Source organism: Mytilus trossulus, chromosome 4 (genome assembly GCF_036588685.1).
Source record: "Mytilus trossulus isolate FHL-02 chromosome 4, PNRI_Mtr1.1.1.hap1, whole genome shotgun sequence".
NCBI classification, from domain to species: Eukaryota; Metazoa; Mollusca; class Bivalvia; order Mytilida; family Mytilidae; genus Mytilus; species Mytilus trossulus.
Genome location: NC_086376.1, coordinates 24192251 through 24212726, shown reverse-complemented (window position 1 = coordinate 24212726; position 20476 = coordinate 24192251). Strand labels below are relative to the sequence as shown.

Below are 20476 nucleotides of genomic sequence, written 5' to 3'. Positions count from 1 at the left end.
ATATTGAAAATCCCATGTTTTTATAATTCAAATTGCAAAATAAATATGAAAGTAACAGTATAAAACCAATGAAATTATTGAATCCCATGTAATTCCGCACATTTTGGTTATATACATGATATTGTAGCTCTTGTTTGAGGCGGCGGCGGATTTGCAAATGAGTGTTTTGCAAATTAAAAGTGTCCAGTGTTAAATTTTACAAAATGCAAATATTGTCAAATACAAAGAGATTATGTCTTCAAAAAAAAAATCAGTATTGATTAAATTATGTAAATTCATAAAGATTATTAACACAGGTGTATGTGCTCCTGGCTAAAATGGACTTCAGATATTTTATTAGCAACTATTTTATTTGCTCTGTCTTGTTGTAAATATTGTACATAATTGCATGTCTTCTCTATACCTATGTATATGGTTTGTTGAGAATAAAGATATATATAGGAATAAGGATGCCTCTTAACAATCCGTTTTTGTCAATCCGGAAAAAAACTGTTTTTAGTATTTCGATGTATAGCAATTTTTCATTTCTGATTTTCTCAGAAACAGGCTTTATAAACATGTCCGACATTTATGTTATCCTTATTGCAACAGGATGAGGATTCTTGACATTAGATACAATCAGTTTAAATACTAATATATGTATGTGTTGCACAAACCTAGTTAATTAGATTTATTATCGTGCCAATCTTTAAAAAGTAATCAAGAAGAATAAAATAGAAAATATTGAACATTGTATTCAAAAATTTATTGGTACATATAAAGTTATTTTAATTTATTCGGGCTGTTCTAATGTAGGACAGAAAGCTTCAAGACAAAAATTAGAACTTCACCCAATGATTTGTATAGCACGAATCTTTGCTTCATGTGATGCATGGTTTACATTCACATCATTTGAACTTTGGTGTACACTACACAGTCTCATTGGAAGTGATACGACATGTCCTTCTTTATAAACTTGAGGTATTTTTTTAATTTCTTTTTTTTTTACAAAATATTGATTTCTTTAAATCACATTTATATGTATTGGAATAATTTGTTTTTAAGCAAGTTTTAAACACAATTTATTGATGAATATATAAACATGATCTAATTATCATTACAAAAAGGCGTTCTTTCCTAGCTTTGATTCGAACTCCGACTACTTGGATATCGAGACAACACCATGTACACGCTCTAACCACTTGAACACCTATACTATATAACTATATAATAGGCATACTATTAATAGGCGTTGTCTGCTCTTTGTGCGGGTTGTTGTGTCTTTGACATATTCCCCATTTGCAGTCTCAGTTTAATAGAAAATCAACCAAACAATGTCAGAGTAGATCTGACCATTCACTACCTCTCCAACCGGGCAAGAACCTGTAATTTTACTACTTCTCATTTCTTGGTCAACATTAACAAGCAATACACAAACGTATCATCTTTTTTAACTATAGGTGATTAAAATCAGCTTTGATTTCAGTGGTGTTACGTTCTTGTTGGTATTATAAAAGGACAACTAAACACAATGCATGAAGTATACCGACACCATATATCTATATTTTAATCAGATTGAAGTGTACATGGATTATCATCTTATCATCTTTGTAGTATAACTTCAAGATGCGATTTTGTTTCAGTTTACACTGACTGTGATTTTCATTAAGATATGTATGTGTATGTGTATTGACAACTGCAAATATTGCCCTGTTCATCTGATTTCTTTCAATTAAAAAATAAAAAGCGTTAGAATAAAGTGCCTAGAAAATCAATATTATAATGTCAGAGTAGATATTAATATTTATTTCCTTCCAAACGGGCTTGGAACCTGTACTTTTAACATTTTCATTTCTATGATTACACCGAGGAATCTACAGTGCATTACTTATATTTAGTACTTGCAATCAAATATTATTGTTTAAGGAAATGAAGCTTTTGAAATTGGTTTAAAAGATGAAGATCACAAACACACATGTGATACAAATGTGCTGTGTACACAATCGTCGTTATTTTTCTTTGCTGATACCATATGCATTCGATATGGGAATCAGTTGTGAGAGGTTAAAACTGTGTTATAATAAACTGAAGAGAGAAAAAACACCAACAAAAATGTCTTTTCAAACTAATCGTTTCTTTTTTTCGCGTGCATTTAGACGCTTGGATGCAGTCAATTATATCTGTACAAAGAATATCTTTTTTTAGAAATGTCCATGTATTGATTTTATTTTAATTGTTAACACAGGTCATTGCTTGATAGAGTGTTTTTAAAGCGACAGAAAGGATATTTTAATCACATTTTTATTAAATACAGTTCCTGTTTCCTACAGAGGACTAATCAGTGTGAAATCACCGGTGCACTCACGAAATGCTTTCAGTATTTGCACAATGTACGTGTTACATATGAAATAAGTAGAATTTTGTATATATTTATATATATCTACATTTTATATCTATCTGGTCTTAATCTGTTTTCAAATTTGATGAAACCAATCTCTTTATATTATTAACCTCATCAGAAATCTTAAATTATCCTTAATGCTATGAAATGGTTTGAATTGTTTTACATTGTCGTATCGGGACCTTTTATAGCTGACTATGCGGTATTGGCTTTGCTCATTGTTGAAGGCCGTACGGTGACCTATAGTTGTTAATGTTTGTGTCATTTTTGGTCTTTTGTGGATAGTTGTCTCATTGGAAATCATACCGCATCTTCTTTTTTGTAATTAATTTTGTTCTTGAAATTAAAATACTGCAAATAAAAGCAACAATAGTATATCGCTGTTCAAAAGTCATCAACCGATGGAGAGAAAACAAATCCGGATAGAAACTATAACTAAGGGAACTGCATTAACTATATATAATAGGATAACAACGAAACAACAGAACACTGTAGTGCAAAAAAAAACGACAATGCAATATATATAGAAACGAACTATTAAAAAACAAAAGCCATAGTCCTAACTAGGTACATGACATTTTAAAGATTTAATAGTAGGCTCGCGTTTTAATGGCAATGTTTCTTATACTTCTAAAATGGCATCATAAAATATATTATACAGTATAAGTGAATACAAGAACACTCAAGTCAGAGAAAAAACATTAAGGAATTACATAAACTATTTCTTTTTTCAAGTAGTGATTATACAACAAAGACGAATATAGTTTCTTTTTCAGTTCAACATTGGCATTCATCCTTTTTCACACAAGTGAGTGAGTTAGCTAGCTATAACTACCGGTTTACTTCACCTTTTTCTACATATTCTACTCCAAGTCAGAAATATGACAGTTGTAATCCATTCGTTTGATGTGGTTGAGCGTTGGATTTTGCCATTTATTTAGGAACCGTTTTTAATTCCCCTCGGAGTTAAGAATGTTTGAGAATTTACATTTTTCCATCTTATTGAATTATCTTAACATACTAGTAGTTCAGTGGGTTGTAAACTGAAGTCATCTTTTGTGAATGCTTTTAAATGTCTATATGAGAATTGATAGTGCATTAACATTTTTTAATATGTATGTTACATGTTCAGCGTATTTGATTTTGACAAAATAAATCTCCGTATAACTAAAATATTTATACTAGACCAGGGTTTTCGATTTCATAAACTTGTCAAAACATTTACGGAGTTTAATTATCGGCACAAGTACATCATTCGACATCCATACAACTTATACGCTTTTCGTAAATGTAACTGTCTATTCAAAATAAACATCGTGTTGGTGAGTTTTGTTTGTCAAGTGGTCGTGTTTGGTTTAAAAGTTCACCTTTTTCTTTATTCAAAACAAAAATAAGTCTCAACAATATTCATACACATCATTTCTACATTCGGTGATAATTTTGAGTTGAGTATTTGATAAATAAAGGCAACAGTAGTATACTGCTGTTCGAAATTCATAAATCGAATGAGAAGAAAACAAATCCGGGTTACAAATTAAAACTTCATCTCAAGGGAAAAACATCAAATATAAGAGGAGATCTACGACACAACAGAAACACAACATTAAAATATAAAACACACAGAAACGAACTGTAATATAACAATGGCCATTTTCCTGACTTGGTACAGGACATTTTAAGAAAAAATGGTGGGTTGAACCTGGTTTTGTGTAATGCCAAACCTCGCGCTTTTATTGCAACCGTTAAATATAACATTAAAATGACAATATTACATAAAAGGACTACAGTACAAAGTCATTGGAGAACATATAAGGACGAGAACAAACAAATAATAGCTAACAAAAGCTACTTTGTTTAGATTTTGATACACCAGACGCGCATTTCGTGCACACAAGACTAACCAGTGAGGCTCAGATGAAAAAAGTTCGAAAGCCAAAACAAGTAATCACTGTTTACGTATAAAAAAACAAACAAAAACATTTCAGATGATTTATATGAGCTACAAGTTTTTAAGGAAAAGTCTATTGATATTTAGTTATTATACTATTCCATACTAAAAACATTCACATATCGACCATTCGAATTAACCAAAAATAGCTCGTTGCTAGTTGTGTCATAATCAAGTCCCATTGGTTTTTGAAGCGGAACACTGGTATCACATACTCCGTATTCTTCCAATGCAAAATTGATCTTATAGATTTTATTTTCACCACAAATACTTAATAAAACGCTATCATTACTGAAAGGAGTAAGGAATTTCATCAAACTGTATCCTGGCAAAGGAACACTTTGTACTGCTGAAGTTTTAATGTTCAAGTAAAGTACTTTATGTAACTCTCTCCCAGCTACTGCAACACACTCAGCGCCTACTACACAGAGCTGAAGATTACCAACTATGTCCTTAAATGTTTGACTGACAACTCCATATTGATCCATTAGTGTAAGTCCTTTTTTCTCACAATTTACGATTAGTTTGTTTTTTATCAATGCTATACCAAAACAATTATCTCCCATTTGAATCAAATCAATGAACCTAAACGTAATGGCATCAAGTAGAACTATTGCCTTGTATGCAGAAACAGCGATCATGCTGCCTTTGGACGCAATAGAATTTGCAGGATATTTCAGGCCAAATTCTCCTTCCTTGGTTCCATTTCTATTATAGATAGTCAATTGTTTTTCTGATGATCCTCCAACTACAACGATATTTTTTGAGATCACATTTACAAAGCGAAAACTAGTCGACTTTGCATCCATAGGGAGCAAGGCCAATTTGGTCTTGTACATGAGCTTGTATTTCGGTCGCCGCATAACCTTATCCGTTGTTGGTAAAACGACTTTATCGTCTTTAACCGCATCATTAGAGTCGTTTCCACTAAGCATTTCTTCCTCTTCTACTGTTGAAGATGCATTCGTCTCACTTTCTTCAAATTCTGTTGAGTGCAAGTTTAATTTAGGACTTTCATCTTTGTGAAAGGATATTGTTTTCACCATCCTTATACATAGCGTTTCAATATCAATTTCGCATCCAACTTTAGATTCTGTTACAGTATTCTTGTAAGAGGATATGAATTTTTCTACCACGGATTGGTCTTGTTTTATTTGTTGTTTACTCTTTTCGTAAAGTAAAAATAATGATGTATTATGTTCCATGTTAATGTCCACAATGGTATGTAGCATGTGTTGAAACTTCTCAAGTTCAGTCAATTTTTGTGAATATGTATCTTTGCGTTTTCGCAACTCTTCACATTCTTTGTCAAATTGTTCCTCTATATCAGATATAGTATTAGTTTCAAATGCTTCTAATGCCTTGAGAACTTCTTGACGAGTTGTTTTCATTTGTTCTAATAACGATTCTTTATCTTCATTAAGTTTCGAAATGTTTTCATCCGTGGTATTAGAAAGAATATTTAGATCCTTAGTATCACGTTTTGTTTTCATTTTTAAGTTTATAAATTGATCTTGTAGACTTATGTCAGCATTTTTTTCCTCTATTTTCTCAATTCTTTGGCATCCAATATGTTCACTTCGTTTACACAAAATACAACAGGAACAATCATGGTCACTGCAAAAATATTCCAAATCTTTTTCCGGGTGATTTGTGCATTTCGTGGAAGGCATATATGGTAATAATGCCTTGTATTTTACATTTGTTATCAGAATGTGATTTTTTGTGGCGGTGAGAGCTTTGTGGTAATTACAACATTCAGAACATAAAAGATCCTGACATGACACACACCACTGACAGGCCAGGTTAGTTTTACCCAATCGTTTACACGGCTCGCAAGTGCTTTTATCCATTTTGTCTAAAAAAAAAATTAGAAATTTAAGAGATTGATGTTATTTCTCTGTTAAACCAATACTTTCTATGCGTACAATTATAAGTATACGAAGCAAATCATAGTAAGACTTTGAGGGTTGCCTGGAGTAAAGAAATGAGGTACCTTGACAGTTTACTACTGTCAAGGTACCTTATTTCTTTGAGTTGACATTTCGACATTTAAGCCTACCACTTCTTTTTAGGGTCAACCTTTTTTTCTTCGTAGAGGTGGTCAGGTTTTTTTTTCTGTACCGTACCATAAACATTTATAAATTATGATCGTATCTCCCTGATTTGTTGTCATTGACTCAAATGGCCGATCGTCATTATTTTTTTACCCTGGGGAATAGTCAGAAGACGATCATGGTGACAAGGAAATTTCTATGCCATATAACTAAAACAGATAGATGTATTGAAATTGTTGAAATTAAAAAAAACTAGCATCAAAGGCACAAAAGAGGCACACAAGAGAAAATATATACGAACAGGGCTTTGAAAGGAGAATTGTCACAGAGGAAGGATATAACTGGTATGTGTGCCATAAATATAGCACTTAAGCGAGGAACAGGACAGAAAAGTCGGATCGAAATAATGAACCAAAACAACAATATGTACCACAGCAACAAACGTCAACCATTGAATTACTGGCTCCTGACTTGAGATAGGCATATAAAGAATGTGGCGTGGTTAATATAAAAAAGAAGATGTGGTATCATTGCCAATGAGACAACTATCCACAAAAGACCAAAATGACACAAACATTAACAATTATAGGTCACAGTACGGCCTTCAACAATGAGCAAAGCCCATACCGCATATAGTCAGCTTAAATATGTTTGTGAGCGCTTAACCCTCTCCTTACATAAAATATTGGTGTAATTAGAACAAACTATAAAAAAACCAGTTAAAGATGGCTGAACTCATCAGATGGATACAAATAGAAATACATCTAACAAATACGCAAATTAGACGTGGCTGTATAATAATACATACCCCACCCCTTTCGAAAAACCCCATTAAGTACAGATCTGAGAATACTCACATGTAGTTCAAAGCCAATAATAACTGATTAAAATAACCATGTATCAAAGATAAAAATAACAATCAATTCAAATCCAACATCCAATATATTAACTATGGAGACGTCATTAACAATCGAAGAAAAACATGACCATGTGCAATGTTAAACTATAGGTATCTACAGATTAAAGTATCGTGAAGTTGTATATGTGTATTTTTTTTTAGAATAGTTTAATTTATTGATATTTACACTATAAAAACACTATTCAACAATTACAGTGTTGAATTGGTGATATATTAAATTATAGTCGTCCTTTTTTTTAATTTAGAATTTTAGATACATGTATATATTATCCAGTTTATTTGTTAATATATTGATTTGCAAAGCAGGAACTAATTGCATTATTTCTTTGAAATATCATAATAAATTATTTCCGAGTGAAACAAAACAGCCTTTCGAAACACTATGTTTTGTCAGAGGTAAACTTGTCGTTTATCTGTTTGACCAAAACGCACCTCAAATAATAACTGAATTACCTGAGGTCGACCTTGATTGAAATAATAAACGGTTACTTTAAATAAAGCGTACAACTCGTGAAAGTACCAAAACGCTAACTCCTGACCTGGAAACTATTAGTCTACCAGCAATTTTATAGGCTCGGTGCTATTGAATGAAAATTACACCGTGTTTCGCACCTTAATCCTGCTGGCCACGTTATTACCGGTGACCTTAACATTGTTAATAACACTTCTCTACGAAATGTGTTATCGAAAGGTCCAAAATATCGTGAGCCTAAATCCATCAATTGGAAATACAACTTTAAAATTTTGATGGATTCAGTCGAGGATTATGCCAGGCAATGGGCTAAGCGCGAGAAGGAAGACGTAGACACTCTATCCGAATGGATTAAGGCAGTGAGGTCGTTAATACAAATCAGAATTAAGAAACTGGATGGGTCCATCAATGCCCATGCTACGTCAATCTTCAAAGACCCAAATGTTGCTAAACACCTATCCAACCTCCATGTTAAAGATGTTGTCGTCCACGCAGACAAAGCCCCAAATAACATCGTTTTTGTCTGTAAAATTCATTACATTAATTGCTTGACATTGATATAGACAATTCACTTGGAAACTCAACATATACCCTCACGACACTTACCAAAGAGGAAATCCTGGATAATCATAGGTCTGTTCTTTGTTCCTTTGGTGTTTCAACCAAAGATGAAGAACTGGATCTTCCATCACTGTATTGGATACCTAAACTACATAAGTGTTCTTACAAACAACGGTATATTGCTGGGTCTTCCAAGTGCTCCACGAAACCTCTTTCTGAATTATTAACATCTATTTCATCAACAATCAAAGACGGGCTTCAAATTTATTGTGAAACTGCCTATTCTAGAGGTGGCGTGAATCAGATGTGGATACTTAAAAATTCCAAAGATCTTTTAGAGTACATACAATCTAACTCTCTTTTATCTTGTAACACGTATTAAAACATTTGACTTTTCTACTCTTTACACAAGTATTCCACATTTCAAACTAAAAGACAAATTGGAAGAGTTGGTATTACTTTGCTTCATAAAAAAAGAATGGCCAACGTAGATACAAGTATCTTGTCTTAGGGAGGGATAAATCCTACTTTGTAAAGAATCACTCTGATTCAAACAAAAAAATCTCTGAAACCGATATTACTACAAACTATACTGAGCCAAAAAAGTTTAGCATCATTATTTTTTAAATTCTATTTTTGTTGTTTTTGGAAAAAAAAAAACACCAAATTAAACATCAATGATATTATCCTTAATGTTACCTGTTATTTAAAACAGTCGTACTTTTTTCCTGGTGATTGATTTCGCGCCATTTAAGCTTTCCACGTGTAATTGATGTTTTTAATTTACCTTTTGTACCTGTACTTTTAAAACGATATCAAAAATTTGTTTTTCACTAACTTTCAGAAACCATTGGAAAGAAAAACACATACACCTTTGAAAAAATTGCATGGGGCGTCAACTAGGCCTTCCTAAAAATGACTGTCGGAAAGCTCTTCGAAAGTTTGATGCCGGAATGACTGTTGCTGACATTGTGGCTCGATTTAATGTGCATAATGCAACAGTTTAGAGACTAACAAACAGATATCGACAAATTGCAAATGCCCAGGATAGGTCGATACCTCTTAGACAAAAAAAAACTATCGTCAAGGGAGGAGTGCTACTATCGCTTTACGTCAACACGTGACAAGTTTTTTTCCGGCCACAAGAGAAGTACATTGACTAAGGGCAGCTGCAGGTGTGCCTGACAATCCTTCATTGGTTCACTAAGGGCATAGCCGAGAAATTGGTTTTGAATAACACTATATTCAATTCCGCACTTTGACCCTCCACGTTCCATACAAAGAAAATCCTAATGAATGTGAGTGATAAACATTCATGTTGCTTCTGACATGTCATAATTCTATTTTTGTCGAGTCTGAAATCTCGACATTAGGATAGTGATCCAGCGGCGGCGTTAGTTAACTTCTTAAAAGCTTTATATTTTAGAAGGTAGAAGACCTGGATGTTGAATACTTTGTATATAGATGTCTCATGTTTCGAAGTTTCCGTCAGTAGCATGTCCACTGTCCTTGATCTCATTTTCATGGTTCTGTGACCACTTACGTTGGATATTTTCATTTTTTTATAATGTTGAATTCTCTCTTATAAGTAATAGGATAATTATATTTGGTGTGTGTGTACCTTGCAAGGTCCTCATGCCCGTCAGATAGTTTTCACTTGACCTCGACCTCATTTCATGAATCAGTGAACAAGGTTAAGTTTTGGTGGTCAAGTTCATATCTCAGTTACTATAAGTAATATGTCTAGTATATTCGGTGTATGGAAGGACTGTAAGGTGTATATGTCCAACTAGCAGGTGTCATCTGACCTTGACCTCATTTTTATGGTTCAGTGGTCAAGGTTAAGTTTTTGAGTTTTGGTCTATTTTTCTTAATATACTATATGCCATAGGTCAACTATATTTGATGTATGGAAATATTTTATGATCTACCGGTATTTGTCAGTCATGCAGGTTTTATTTGACCTTGACCTCATTTTCACGGTTCATTGCTCAGTGATAAATTTTGCGTTTTGGTCTATTTTTCTTAAACTATAAGCAATAGGTCAACTATATTTGTTGTATGGAATCATTGTTAGCTGAACATGTCTGCCTGGCATTGTTCATCTGACCTTGACCTCATGTTCATTGTTCATTTGCCTTTGTTTAGTTATCTCGATTAATGTTAAGTTAATGTTACATTTGTAATAAAGCTTTATATTTAGGACTATCCACATAATATCATCGATTAGTAAAGTAGGCGAGTCATTTCAGTGTGTGCACTCGGTGCTATTATCAAAATTTTATGTTGTTATGATTTTGTAATAAAATAAAATTTCACATTTTGTCAGTTTACTTTTTTGGCTCAGTATATAATGTACAGTCCACGTGGTTGACTTTTATTATCTAATCTCGTCCTGCATATGCCCAATTTATCTGCAACTTTACGTATATCAAAAAACAATCAACCATATTGCAGTGCCCCTTTCGCTATAATCAGTCTAACAATTCTTTCTTTCACTGAAGTAAAGTAGTTTATCTAACGAAGGACCATTGGTTCAAAGGTATCTTATCTTCTTAAACTTACCGTTAGAATTTTGGCTATAATGTCGAATTTCTACATGTGAGTGTTTGCTTTTTGTGATGATGTTTACGGTTTTTTTTTGCTGGCGATTATTTGCAAATTTTTTAAAGGATGCACACGGTCCTGCATACTTCTGTGATTTGTGCACATGTTTCTTTACCTTTCTGCTTTATTCTTAACAATTATTTACCCGGATATATTACGTGATATGTTATAGAGTATATATAAAAAAACCATAATTATGGATTTTTATTTGCTGCCGTTGATTGTTTATCTTTATCTTTTTTTGTTATCGGTATAGAAACAAGTTCCAGTCGGAAATATATAAATATCAAATATGGATTTAAAACTTACCATCTAAGATTATTCAATTCAACAAAAATGTTATCACGGGAAGTTAAATGCATGCTTTTTACGTCATTCATTATTGATTAAATTGTTTGCATTTGTATAAAGGGTGAACATTTTATTTTGAGGTCATGATATCTGTATTGCTAAATTATTCGTGTATTTAAACAAACTATATAATAACCATGAAACATAATCATAAATAACTATAACGTCATTGAACTATTATCTATTATTCGAATTGTGTTTAACAAAATTTCCTTGTTATTTATAAATTAATACAGATGACTATAATATACAATTGTCATTATTATGCTTTTTAAAGAATGAATACAAATATAATTATGTTAATGCATTACATGTTTAATATATGTATTTTGTTTGCATGAATAACATAAAAATAAGAAGAATCAAACTAACCTATTGCGTATATTATAAACTGACAGTTTGTGAATATAATATTCTGGTGGATGGAACTAGTATTTGAGTGATAATTATATATATTCCTGGTGGTGGTGGATATCACTCCAGCTATAATTGTAGGTGTGCCTTGACTGGTAGAATTTATTATACAGATTACAGATTACAGATGGGATATGATTGCCAATGAGATAAAAGTCCACCAAACTACAAATGAAGTGGATGTAAGCAATTATAGGCAACCAAAAATAATTCGTAAATGTAACTCAACATGCAGACATCTTATACATTCAGGTATTTCACATACAATCTTTTATGGTAATATTCTTTACCAAGCACAAAAATGCCAGAATTCATATCAAAAGCTTACAAAACCTTTTAACAGACTTATTAAGAAGGGATATAGTTACGATTTTGTTGTCAGGTCATTAAAGATTGCATAGTTTGGCTTTAATATTGATTCACTTATAGGGTCTTTGCCTTTGCATCGGAACTAAACACATTTATTAAAAAAAAACTGTTGTTGGCATGACACGGGTTATGTTCTTCTCATATATTGTATGGTAGTATGATACTAAACCCTTAACGGGGGGATTGTGCCTGATATTCATATGATGAAGACATAATCTTTCAATCAGTTTAATTGAGGTCTGTAGCTGGCATGTCAGTTAACTGCTAGTAGTCTGTTGTTATTTATGTTTTTCATTGTCATTTTTTGTTTTTTTTTTGTTACATCTTCTGACATCGGACTCGGACTTCTCTTGAACTGAATTTTAATGTGCGTATTGTTATGCGTTTACTTTTCTACATTGGCTAGAGGTATTGGGGGTTGAGATCAACATGTTTAACCCCGCCGCAATGTTGCTCCTTTCCCAAGTTAGAAGCCTCTGCCCTTTGTTAGTCTTGTATGATTTTTAATTTTAGTCTCTTGAGAATAATTCGGAGTTTAGTATGACGTCTATTATCACTTTACCAGTATACATATTTTTAAGGGGCCAGCTGAAGGACTCCTCCGGGTGCGGGAGTTTCTCATTACATTGAAGACCCATTGGTGCCCTTCGGCTGTTGTCTGCTTTGTGGTCGGGTTGTTGTCGCTTTGACACATTCCCCATTTCCTTTCTCAATTTCAACCATATGTTATTAAAATGAATAATAAGAAAAAATCATACCGAATAGTCGGGTGCTTAAAATGCACCAACATAAAACGGATTTCCCCGCATGTTAATCAAACTAATATTATCTATTGTAGTGGGTCATAGATCAAACTTATTCGTTCAATGTATGTTTACTAGTTATTATTCAAACGTCTTTTTGATCTAGTTTAGCCAATTCAATTTATACTTTATAGCGTGTTCTTTATGATGTAATGTTACACTATTGCCACAGGTAATGATAAAGGTTGGATCCTGTTCTAGTTTTAATCTAACGTTAAAACCCGCTGCGTTTTTAAGCATGCACCTGTCTGAAGTCAGGAGCCTGTTGGTAAATGATTGTCGTTTGTTGATGTGGTTTATAAGTCTTTGCAGTTTCTTTTTGTTTATATTTCTTCGACCGTTGGTGCTCCTGTTTGAATTGTTTTACACTCATAATGAGGGTACCCTTTATAGCTTGCTGTTCGATGTGAGCAAAGGCTCCATCTTAAAATCCGTGTTATTTATAAGTTTGGGTGCTGCATGGATAATAAATATGATTTAATACAATTTCAACAACTTAAAGGGTTTTCACCAATATAATGAGCTTTATCTACAAATGGGTTTCTATTTTGAAAGAATTAATATGATAATATTCAGAAAAGGAAATGGATATATATATATATATGCATATATATAACATAACACAGATGTGTGCAAATAAAAAAGAAACTATCTGAGACATAATTCGGCCTTTATGTCGTAAAAATAAAATTACAAAAATACTACACTCCGAGGGAAATTAAAAAAAAGAAAGTCCCTAATCAAATGGCATAACCAAAAGGTCTAACACATCAAGCAAAAGAACAACAACTGTCATATTCCTTAATTGGTACAAACATTTTCTCAAGTATAAAATGGTGAATTATACCTCGTTTTATAGCTACATGTAACTAAAAAGATACATGTGGAGACAGTTGTCGAATCATAAGCCTTATTGATGTGTTCTCCCACTAGATAAATAATAACTGACTTTTTTCCCAGTGTTTCTTTTATTTTACCTTCGTAACATTAAATATTGCAACTGCTGCATATACATTTTTACAAATAAATAGCTTCTGGATCTGTTACAATGATTCCTGTTGTTTCTATAAGATACAATTAATGTTTTATTTACTTTGAACAGTTATTACATAGGAGGTGCATTCTACTTCTTTATTTGATCCCTGGTATGTTCAACAAACAGGTTTATAGAGAAGATAGCCATAACAGTGGCAAAAGATATGAGGGACATTCAAACTAGAAAAATTAACATACAGAGCCATGGCGAAAAAAAGAAAAAGACAAACAGACAAATATTTGGTACAAACGTCACATGGTAGAAAACTAAAGACTAAGTAACACGAACTCCACCACAAAATGGGGGCGATCGCAGGTGCTTTGGAAAATTAGGCAGATCCTGTTTCAAGAAAGCAAATGTTGTAAATATACTTAGTACTTCATGAATTCAACGTATGACAGGTAAGAATAAGTATTTTTGTTTAAGGGAATGTGTTAATATGACAGCAACCCCAAAACATCAACAGACATCTAGAGTTAACAGTCTTACCAAATAGACTTGATCTTAGGGTCATATATCAAGCTGACATAAGTCCAGACAAATTTTGATTGAAGAAATAAAGTTTTCATGACGACTTTCAATGACTTTACTGTTCAAGTTTACATTTTTGTGAATTTGTTTTCCCTCTCTTAATCTACCTTATAAATACAAGTATCATAAGTTTACTTAATTCAAGATCGACAATTGTCCCATCAACACTATTGCATTTCATCTTCTTCCATAACTTCTATCGTTTCAGTTTCACTCTCAATATGCAATACTTCTAAATCTATTTCAGATGGACTTCTGTGAAACGCGACTGTTCTCGTCAACATTAGGCAACCTGAGTGCTTATCAATGTCAAAATCAACATTGCATTCTGAACTAACATCTTCAAGTGAAGAGATCAAATCTTTGACTGCACTTTCTTTCAATTTCAGCTCATCATTCATTTGTTCTTGAAGTAGAAACAATTGTTTGTTTGATTTGATTTCAATACTTGCCACGTTACCAATGATGTGTTTTTCTTTCTTAAGCTCGTCCATTTTCTGTAAATATTCGTTTCGTCTTTCCAAAAGTCTCTTTCTCTCTGAGTCAAAATTCTGGTTTAGTTCGCGCTTTATTTCTACTTCAAAACTATCAAACGCATTATTGATTTTCAAACGATTGGCATGTAGCTGCGTAAAAAGTTCTTTCCTTTTTTTATCCAATATTGAAATGTTCGTATCGGTAATATATGTTAGTTTTTTTAATTTTTGTTCTATTTGTTGACTCCTATTATTAAACCCATGAAATGATTCTTGTGTATTTATGTCTTCAATGATTTCATCTATTTTCTGAATATTATTGCATTCAAAGTGATACTTTCGTTTGCATATTGCACAACAAGAACAATCGTGTGTCTTGCAATAATACTTGTATTCTTTATTTGAATGTTCTCCACATTTCATTTGAACTGATGCTATAAACGGTAGTATTGCTTCATACTCGTCAACGGTAATAAAAGTATGGTATTTAGTTACACCGAGTACTCTATGGTAGTTATAACAACGTGCACATAGGAGTTCCTGGCATGATGAGCACCATTTAAAAGCTAAACAGTCTGATCCCATTCGACCACATGGGTCACTGTTATGTTCAGACATATTTTCACTAGTATACCGAATTTAACTTGATCGGACAAAAACGCATTAATCCTGTTTAAATGAAATTAATCGTCATTTGATAAAGATTGACAAAAATTAAAAATCATTTTTAATTTATTTCAATGCATATCAAATCATTTTAATGCCAGTCAAATAGCTTCGCTTGCAGTCGTTCAATTTAATTCAAGTTGGCGGTAAGTTACGTCAAACAAATAGGCCACGCCCCCGTTAAACTATTTCAAACTGGTATCAATTCGTTTTAAACCGTGTTGCGACCCGAGCTTTTAACAGGTAAATCACTCAAGCAAAACAACATCGATGTATCTTTCGTTTATTTGTTTCAAACTTTATCGACTTATATATATAAATGCGTGTATTCTTATTAAAGTAATATACTTCACAATTTAAACAAATGAATGATCAATACACGTAACATATATGGAATTTAAATAAAAAAAATAATATTTGTGCACGGTTTAAAAAATTCAAAACTTGTGAATCTGTTAAAAATAAAATAGTTAGATGTTTAACATATTTTTAATTTGCCCGAATGCAGTAGATCTTTATCTCACATATTCGTTTCAAAACTGGCTGAGTGCTATGAAAACTTGTGAATGTAAGTAACGTATGGTCCATTGCAATTTTAGGTATTCCTGTATATTTTCGTTTCTCTTTTTCTGTCTTACTATAGTGTACTCGTTAATTAAATAAAGACTGGGAAATTAAATTACAAAAAATATTTATTTCTCACATAGTTTAAATCGATGTATCTTATATTTTCGGTCAACAACAAATATTCCCTAGCTGTATATTGATATATGAAATAGCTTGTAATAAAAACAATGTTGTGTTAAATAATAAAATGAATGAACATAATGTTAACATTTGTTGAATTTAATAAACAGTTAAGTCTTGCACAACATTGTAAATAAAGGAACAGCTCAATAAACTTTTAAAACTGTGTCAAATTGTAATATCGGTCACTGACGCGAAACGGGCGTTAATTGCAGACAAGCAGCACATTACGGTAATTGTGAATTGTGGTTCCGATTCTGTAAAGGGATTAGTGTGCTGTCATTCACCGTGACGTACAAAAAAGTCTTGCTATAAAAAAACATATATTCTGTATATATGAGATAAATTTTAGTCTGCGATAACGATGGGTTGGTTGATTTAAGTTTTACGACCTTGACTTGCTCTAAGTCGACATTCTCTTACGTCTTATGCATTTTATTTACGTTTAGGGCATATTATATAAGTCTTCCTACCAAATTGAAATCAACATAAACATTATTAAAATAAACAAGAATGGAAAAGAAACAATTATGCACTGTTGCTCTGATATAATTTTTATTAACTATATTTTAGCGGTAATGTTCAAATTAAAAACTAATTGTCGTACATAAAATAATTTATCGAGGTGCTTTCGTTGAAGTTCGCGTTACATATCAAAATGAATGTCATTGGTCGGAACGTTTGCAAACTTTCAATCCAGGTGTTCTCATCGAGGTCCGCGTTCATTTTTCAATTCAATACACAATATTTCATCTAGGTGCTTTCGTTGAAGTTCGCGTTACATAGTAAAACGAATTTCATTGGTCGGAACATTTGCAAACTTTCAATCCATTTTAATTCTTGTAAATACATGTATATGCAGTTGTTGTTTCTTTTAACACTTTCCTACACCCTAGCACATATAAATTATTATATATTTTTTAAAAACTTTATGATGACAATCCTATGAATTAATTATGATATCTATTATTTAGTGATCATTATAACCTAATTCAGTCATCTGTATATAATTTAATTAATTGTTTCCCTATGTTTTAAGATGTAAATAGTTGCTCAAACTATACCCTTTGGGTAGTGCTCCACATTTAATGGAGGAATATACAAGAAACTGAACTGAACTGAACTGGTGTTCTCATCGAGGTCCGCGTTCGTGTTTCAATTCAATACTCATTAAGAAGTCCAATATGGCGATATCAAAAAAGTAAAAGGAAACGTGTTAACAGTCAACAGCACGACTCTTATAGTAGTGTGTTACAGGATACTGTAAAAAGGGCCCCCGTTAAAAGACTAATTAATAGTCCAAAACAGCCTAAAAAATATGTGTTAATAGTTTCTAATAGAGACGAAAAACTTGGATTAAAAAATCCAATACAAATACAAAAACTAATGAGTTCTTCTGTAGGTATGGTAAAAGAGCTCGTGGCAACAAGAACTGGTCATTTAATGGTTGTTTGTTTTGATAAACACCAGTTCAATCAATTGTCCAAACTTACACATCTAGGACAATGGTCAGTAAATGTGTTTCAGCCTAAATCGCTGAACACTACTATAGGTTGTATTTACAATGTTTCACTTGATATAGAAGAATCAGATTTACAGGACATTCTAGAGAAACAACAGGTCAGTCGATTTCAGAGACTAACATATTATGACATTAATACTAAAACTAGGGTTCCGTCAAAAACTCTAAAACTGTTTTTTAACACAACAGAGTTACCACCCAGAGTGTTGATAGGTTTTAAGAGTCACAAAACAAAACTCTTTGTTCCAAAACCAACTCAATGTTTTAAAAGTCAGGGTTTTGGACATATGCAAAGAGAATGTAGAAATAGTGTAAAATGTGTAAGGTGTGGGGAAGACCATAAAGATAGGGAGTGTAAAGTTAAGGCTAAATGTGCAAATTGCAACGGTGACCACCCAGCTACGAGTAAAGATTGCCCAAAGAAATACAAAATGAAAAAATAATAAAAAGAGTGTGTAAAGAAAAATGATCAGTTAAAGAAGCAAGAACACATGTTCTTAAAGAGTCAAAACAACATCCTTTACAGGGTGAAAAGGAAAAACTTCCTAAAGAGCATGAAAAGATTTCTCTAACAAAGGGCTTATTTCAACAGCTCACAGAGTTTGACAATTTTATTCTCTTAATAATTATGACAGCAATACAGGTTCCAACATTATCTGATAATGAACAAAAAGTCAGTGTTGTAGCTGACATGGTATTAGAATTGCTTGGTGTACACGTTAACCAAGAATATATACTAGATAAACTTACATTAATAAACTAAGTTTTTATTTATACTTGTATTTAATAATGAAAAATATATTATTTACATTCATGTCAATTATAATGTATACTTTAATCATATTCATGGCTTTACAACTTAGTTTGGCACATTGGAACTGTCAGGGAATTCGGTCACACATACCAGAGTTTATATGGCACTTAAACAATATTAAAGATACGCCAAATATTTTATGTTTTCAAGAAACTTTTTGTAATCTCGAAAAAGATTACCCTGAAATACCAGGTTACACACTCGCAACACTCTCAAGTCGAGGTGTTAACAGAGGTGGAACAGCCATTTATGTTAAACAATATATTAACTATAGTACAGTTGATTTTCAGAGTACATTTGAAACTTCTGCAATTTATATTATACATAATAGTAAGAAATTACTGATACTTAATTTATATGACCCTAAATTAGACACTAAATATGAAGACTATGATACTCTTCTTAGTCAAATTACAACAGAATACATATTATGTGGTGACTTTAATGCTCACCATACATTATGGGGGAAAAGAATCGATACTAAAGGTAGAGAACTTTTTAAGTGTATTCAAGATAATAATATATGTCTTTTAAACGAAGGATCAGGAACTAGACTGAATCCGATTAATTTAGAAACATCATGTTTAGACCTGACTTTTTGTAGTCCTAATATTGGACAAAAAATTAATTGGTTGGTAGATCAACATTCCACCTTTGGAAGTGATCATTTTTGTGTGTACATTGATTCTAATATATATATTGGTGATTACAACAGTGATTTCTCCCCTAAATGGAATTTTAAGAGGGCAAATTGGAAAAGCTTCACGAAAGAATGTGACATTAAATTTACAGAGAATTTAATTACAGATGATATACAGCAAACTAACAATACTTTAACCACTGAATTGATTAATATAGCATGTACCCATATTCCTATTAAGAAATTTCATAAAACAAACAAACCTTGTGTTCCTTGGTGGACAAAGGAATGTACTTCAGCTATAAAAGCTAGAAACAAAGCTAGAAATAGAGCAAGACATACTGGAAATGGCAATGATTTTAAAATTTATAAAGATAAAGAAAGATTTTGTAAAAAAGTATTAAAAGATACACAGGACAACCATTGGTCAAATTACTGTACTAGTCTCAATTGTAATAATAATATTTTAGATCTATGGCATAATGTAAAAAAGATGTTAGGGAAGATAAGTACTAGGACAAACATTCCTATTCTGAAATATTTTAATAGATTTATTACAGATACGAAAGAAAAAGCAAACGTATTTGCAGAAAATTACTGCAAAGTCAGTAGTACATCAAATTACAATAACGACTTCAAAGAATTTAAGACTAAAACTGAAAAAGAAGAGATAAGTGATTTTATTGAATATTACAAAATTAATACAGATTGTTTTAATGAAAAATTTACATTGCAAGAATTTAAAGATGCAATAGCTGATACTAATGATAGCTCGCCGGGAAAAGATAGAACAACTTATAGTATGTTTCGACATTTATCTAATAAAACCTTAAGCATATTTTTAATATTTATTAATAAAATTTGGATGTTACAAGAACTTCCAAAGGAATGGAAACATTCAACAATTATTCCTAGTTTTAAACATGGTAAAGATCCCGGTGATCCATCATCATATAGACCTATTGCATTAACTTCTAATTTTAATAAGATTATGGAAAAAATGGTTAACAATAGATTAACATGGTTTCTGGAAAAAAATAATATATTTAACCCGAATCAAAACGGTTATAGAAAAAATAAAAGTACGATACAGCAATGTATACGCCTAGAAAATGCAATACAGAAATCTTTTGCTAAAAAACACATATTAGTTGGAATATTTA

General features: G+C 32.0%; 2 protein-coding genes across 2 annotated transcripts; both read right to left on the bottom strand.

Annotated features, from left to right (window-relative positions):
* Positions 1 to 4423: 4423 nt before the first annotated feature.
* Positions 4424 to 11316, bottom strand: LOC134716515 (uncharacterized). Its single transcript, XM_063579523.1, has 2 exons — positions 11254 to 11316; positions 4424 to 6186 (listed from the first exon to the last, which is right to left on the bottom strand). Exon 2 carries the CDS (start codon positions 6179 to 6181, stop codon positions 4424 to 4426), a length of 1758 nt encoding a protein of 585 aa, XP_063435593.1. The 5' UTR covers positions 6182 to 6186; positions 11254 to 11316.
* Positions 11317 to 14615: 3299 nt separating this feature from the next.
* Positions 14616 to 15542, bottom strand: LOC134716514 (uncharacterized). The gene has a single exon (XM_063579522.1). The coding sequence runs from the start codon at positions 15540 to 15542 to the stop codon at positions 14616 to 14618; it is 927 nt and encodes a 308-aa protein (XP_063435592.1).
* Between the last annotated feature and the right edge of the window lie 4934 nt (positions 15543 to 20476).

Bases quoted from the DNA above. Each gene is read 5' to 3' on its own strand.
- LOC134716515 (XM_063579523.1), bottom strand. From the start codon at position 6,181: ATGGATAAAAGCACTTGCGAGCCGTGTAAACGATTGGGTAAAACTAAC.
- LOC134716514 (XM_063579522.1), bottom strand. From the start codon at position 15,542: ATGTCTGAACATAACAGTGACCCATGTGGTCGAATGGGATCAGACTGT.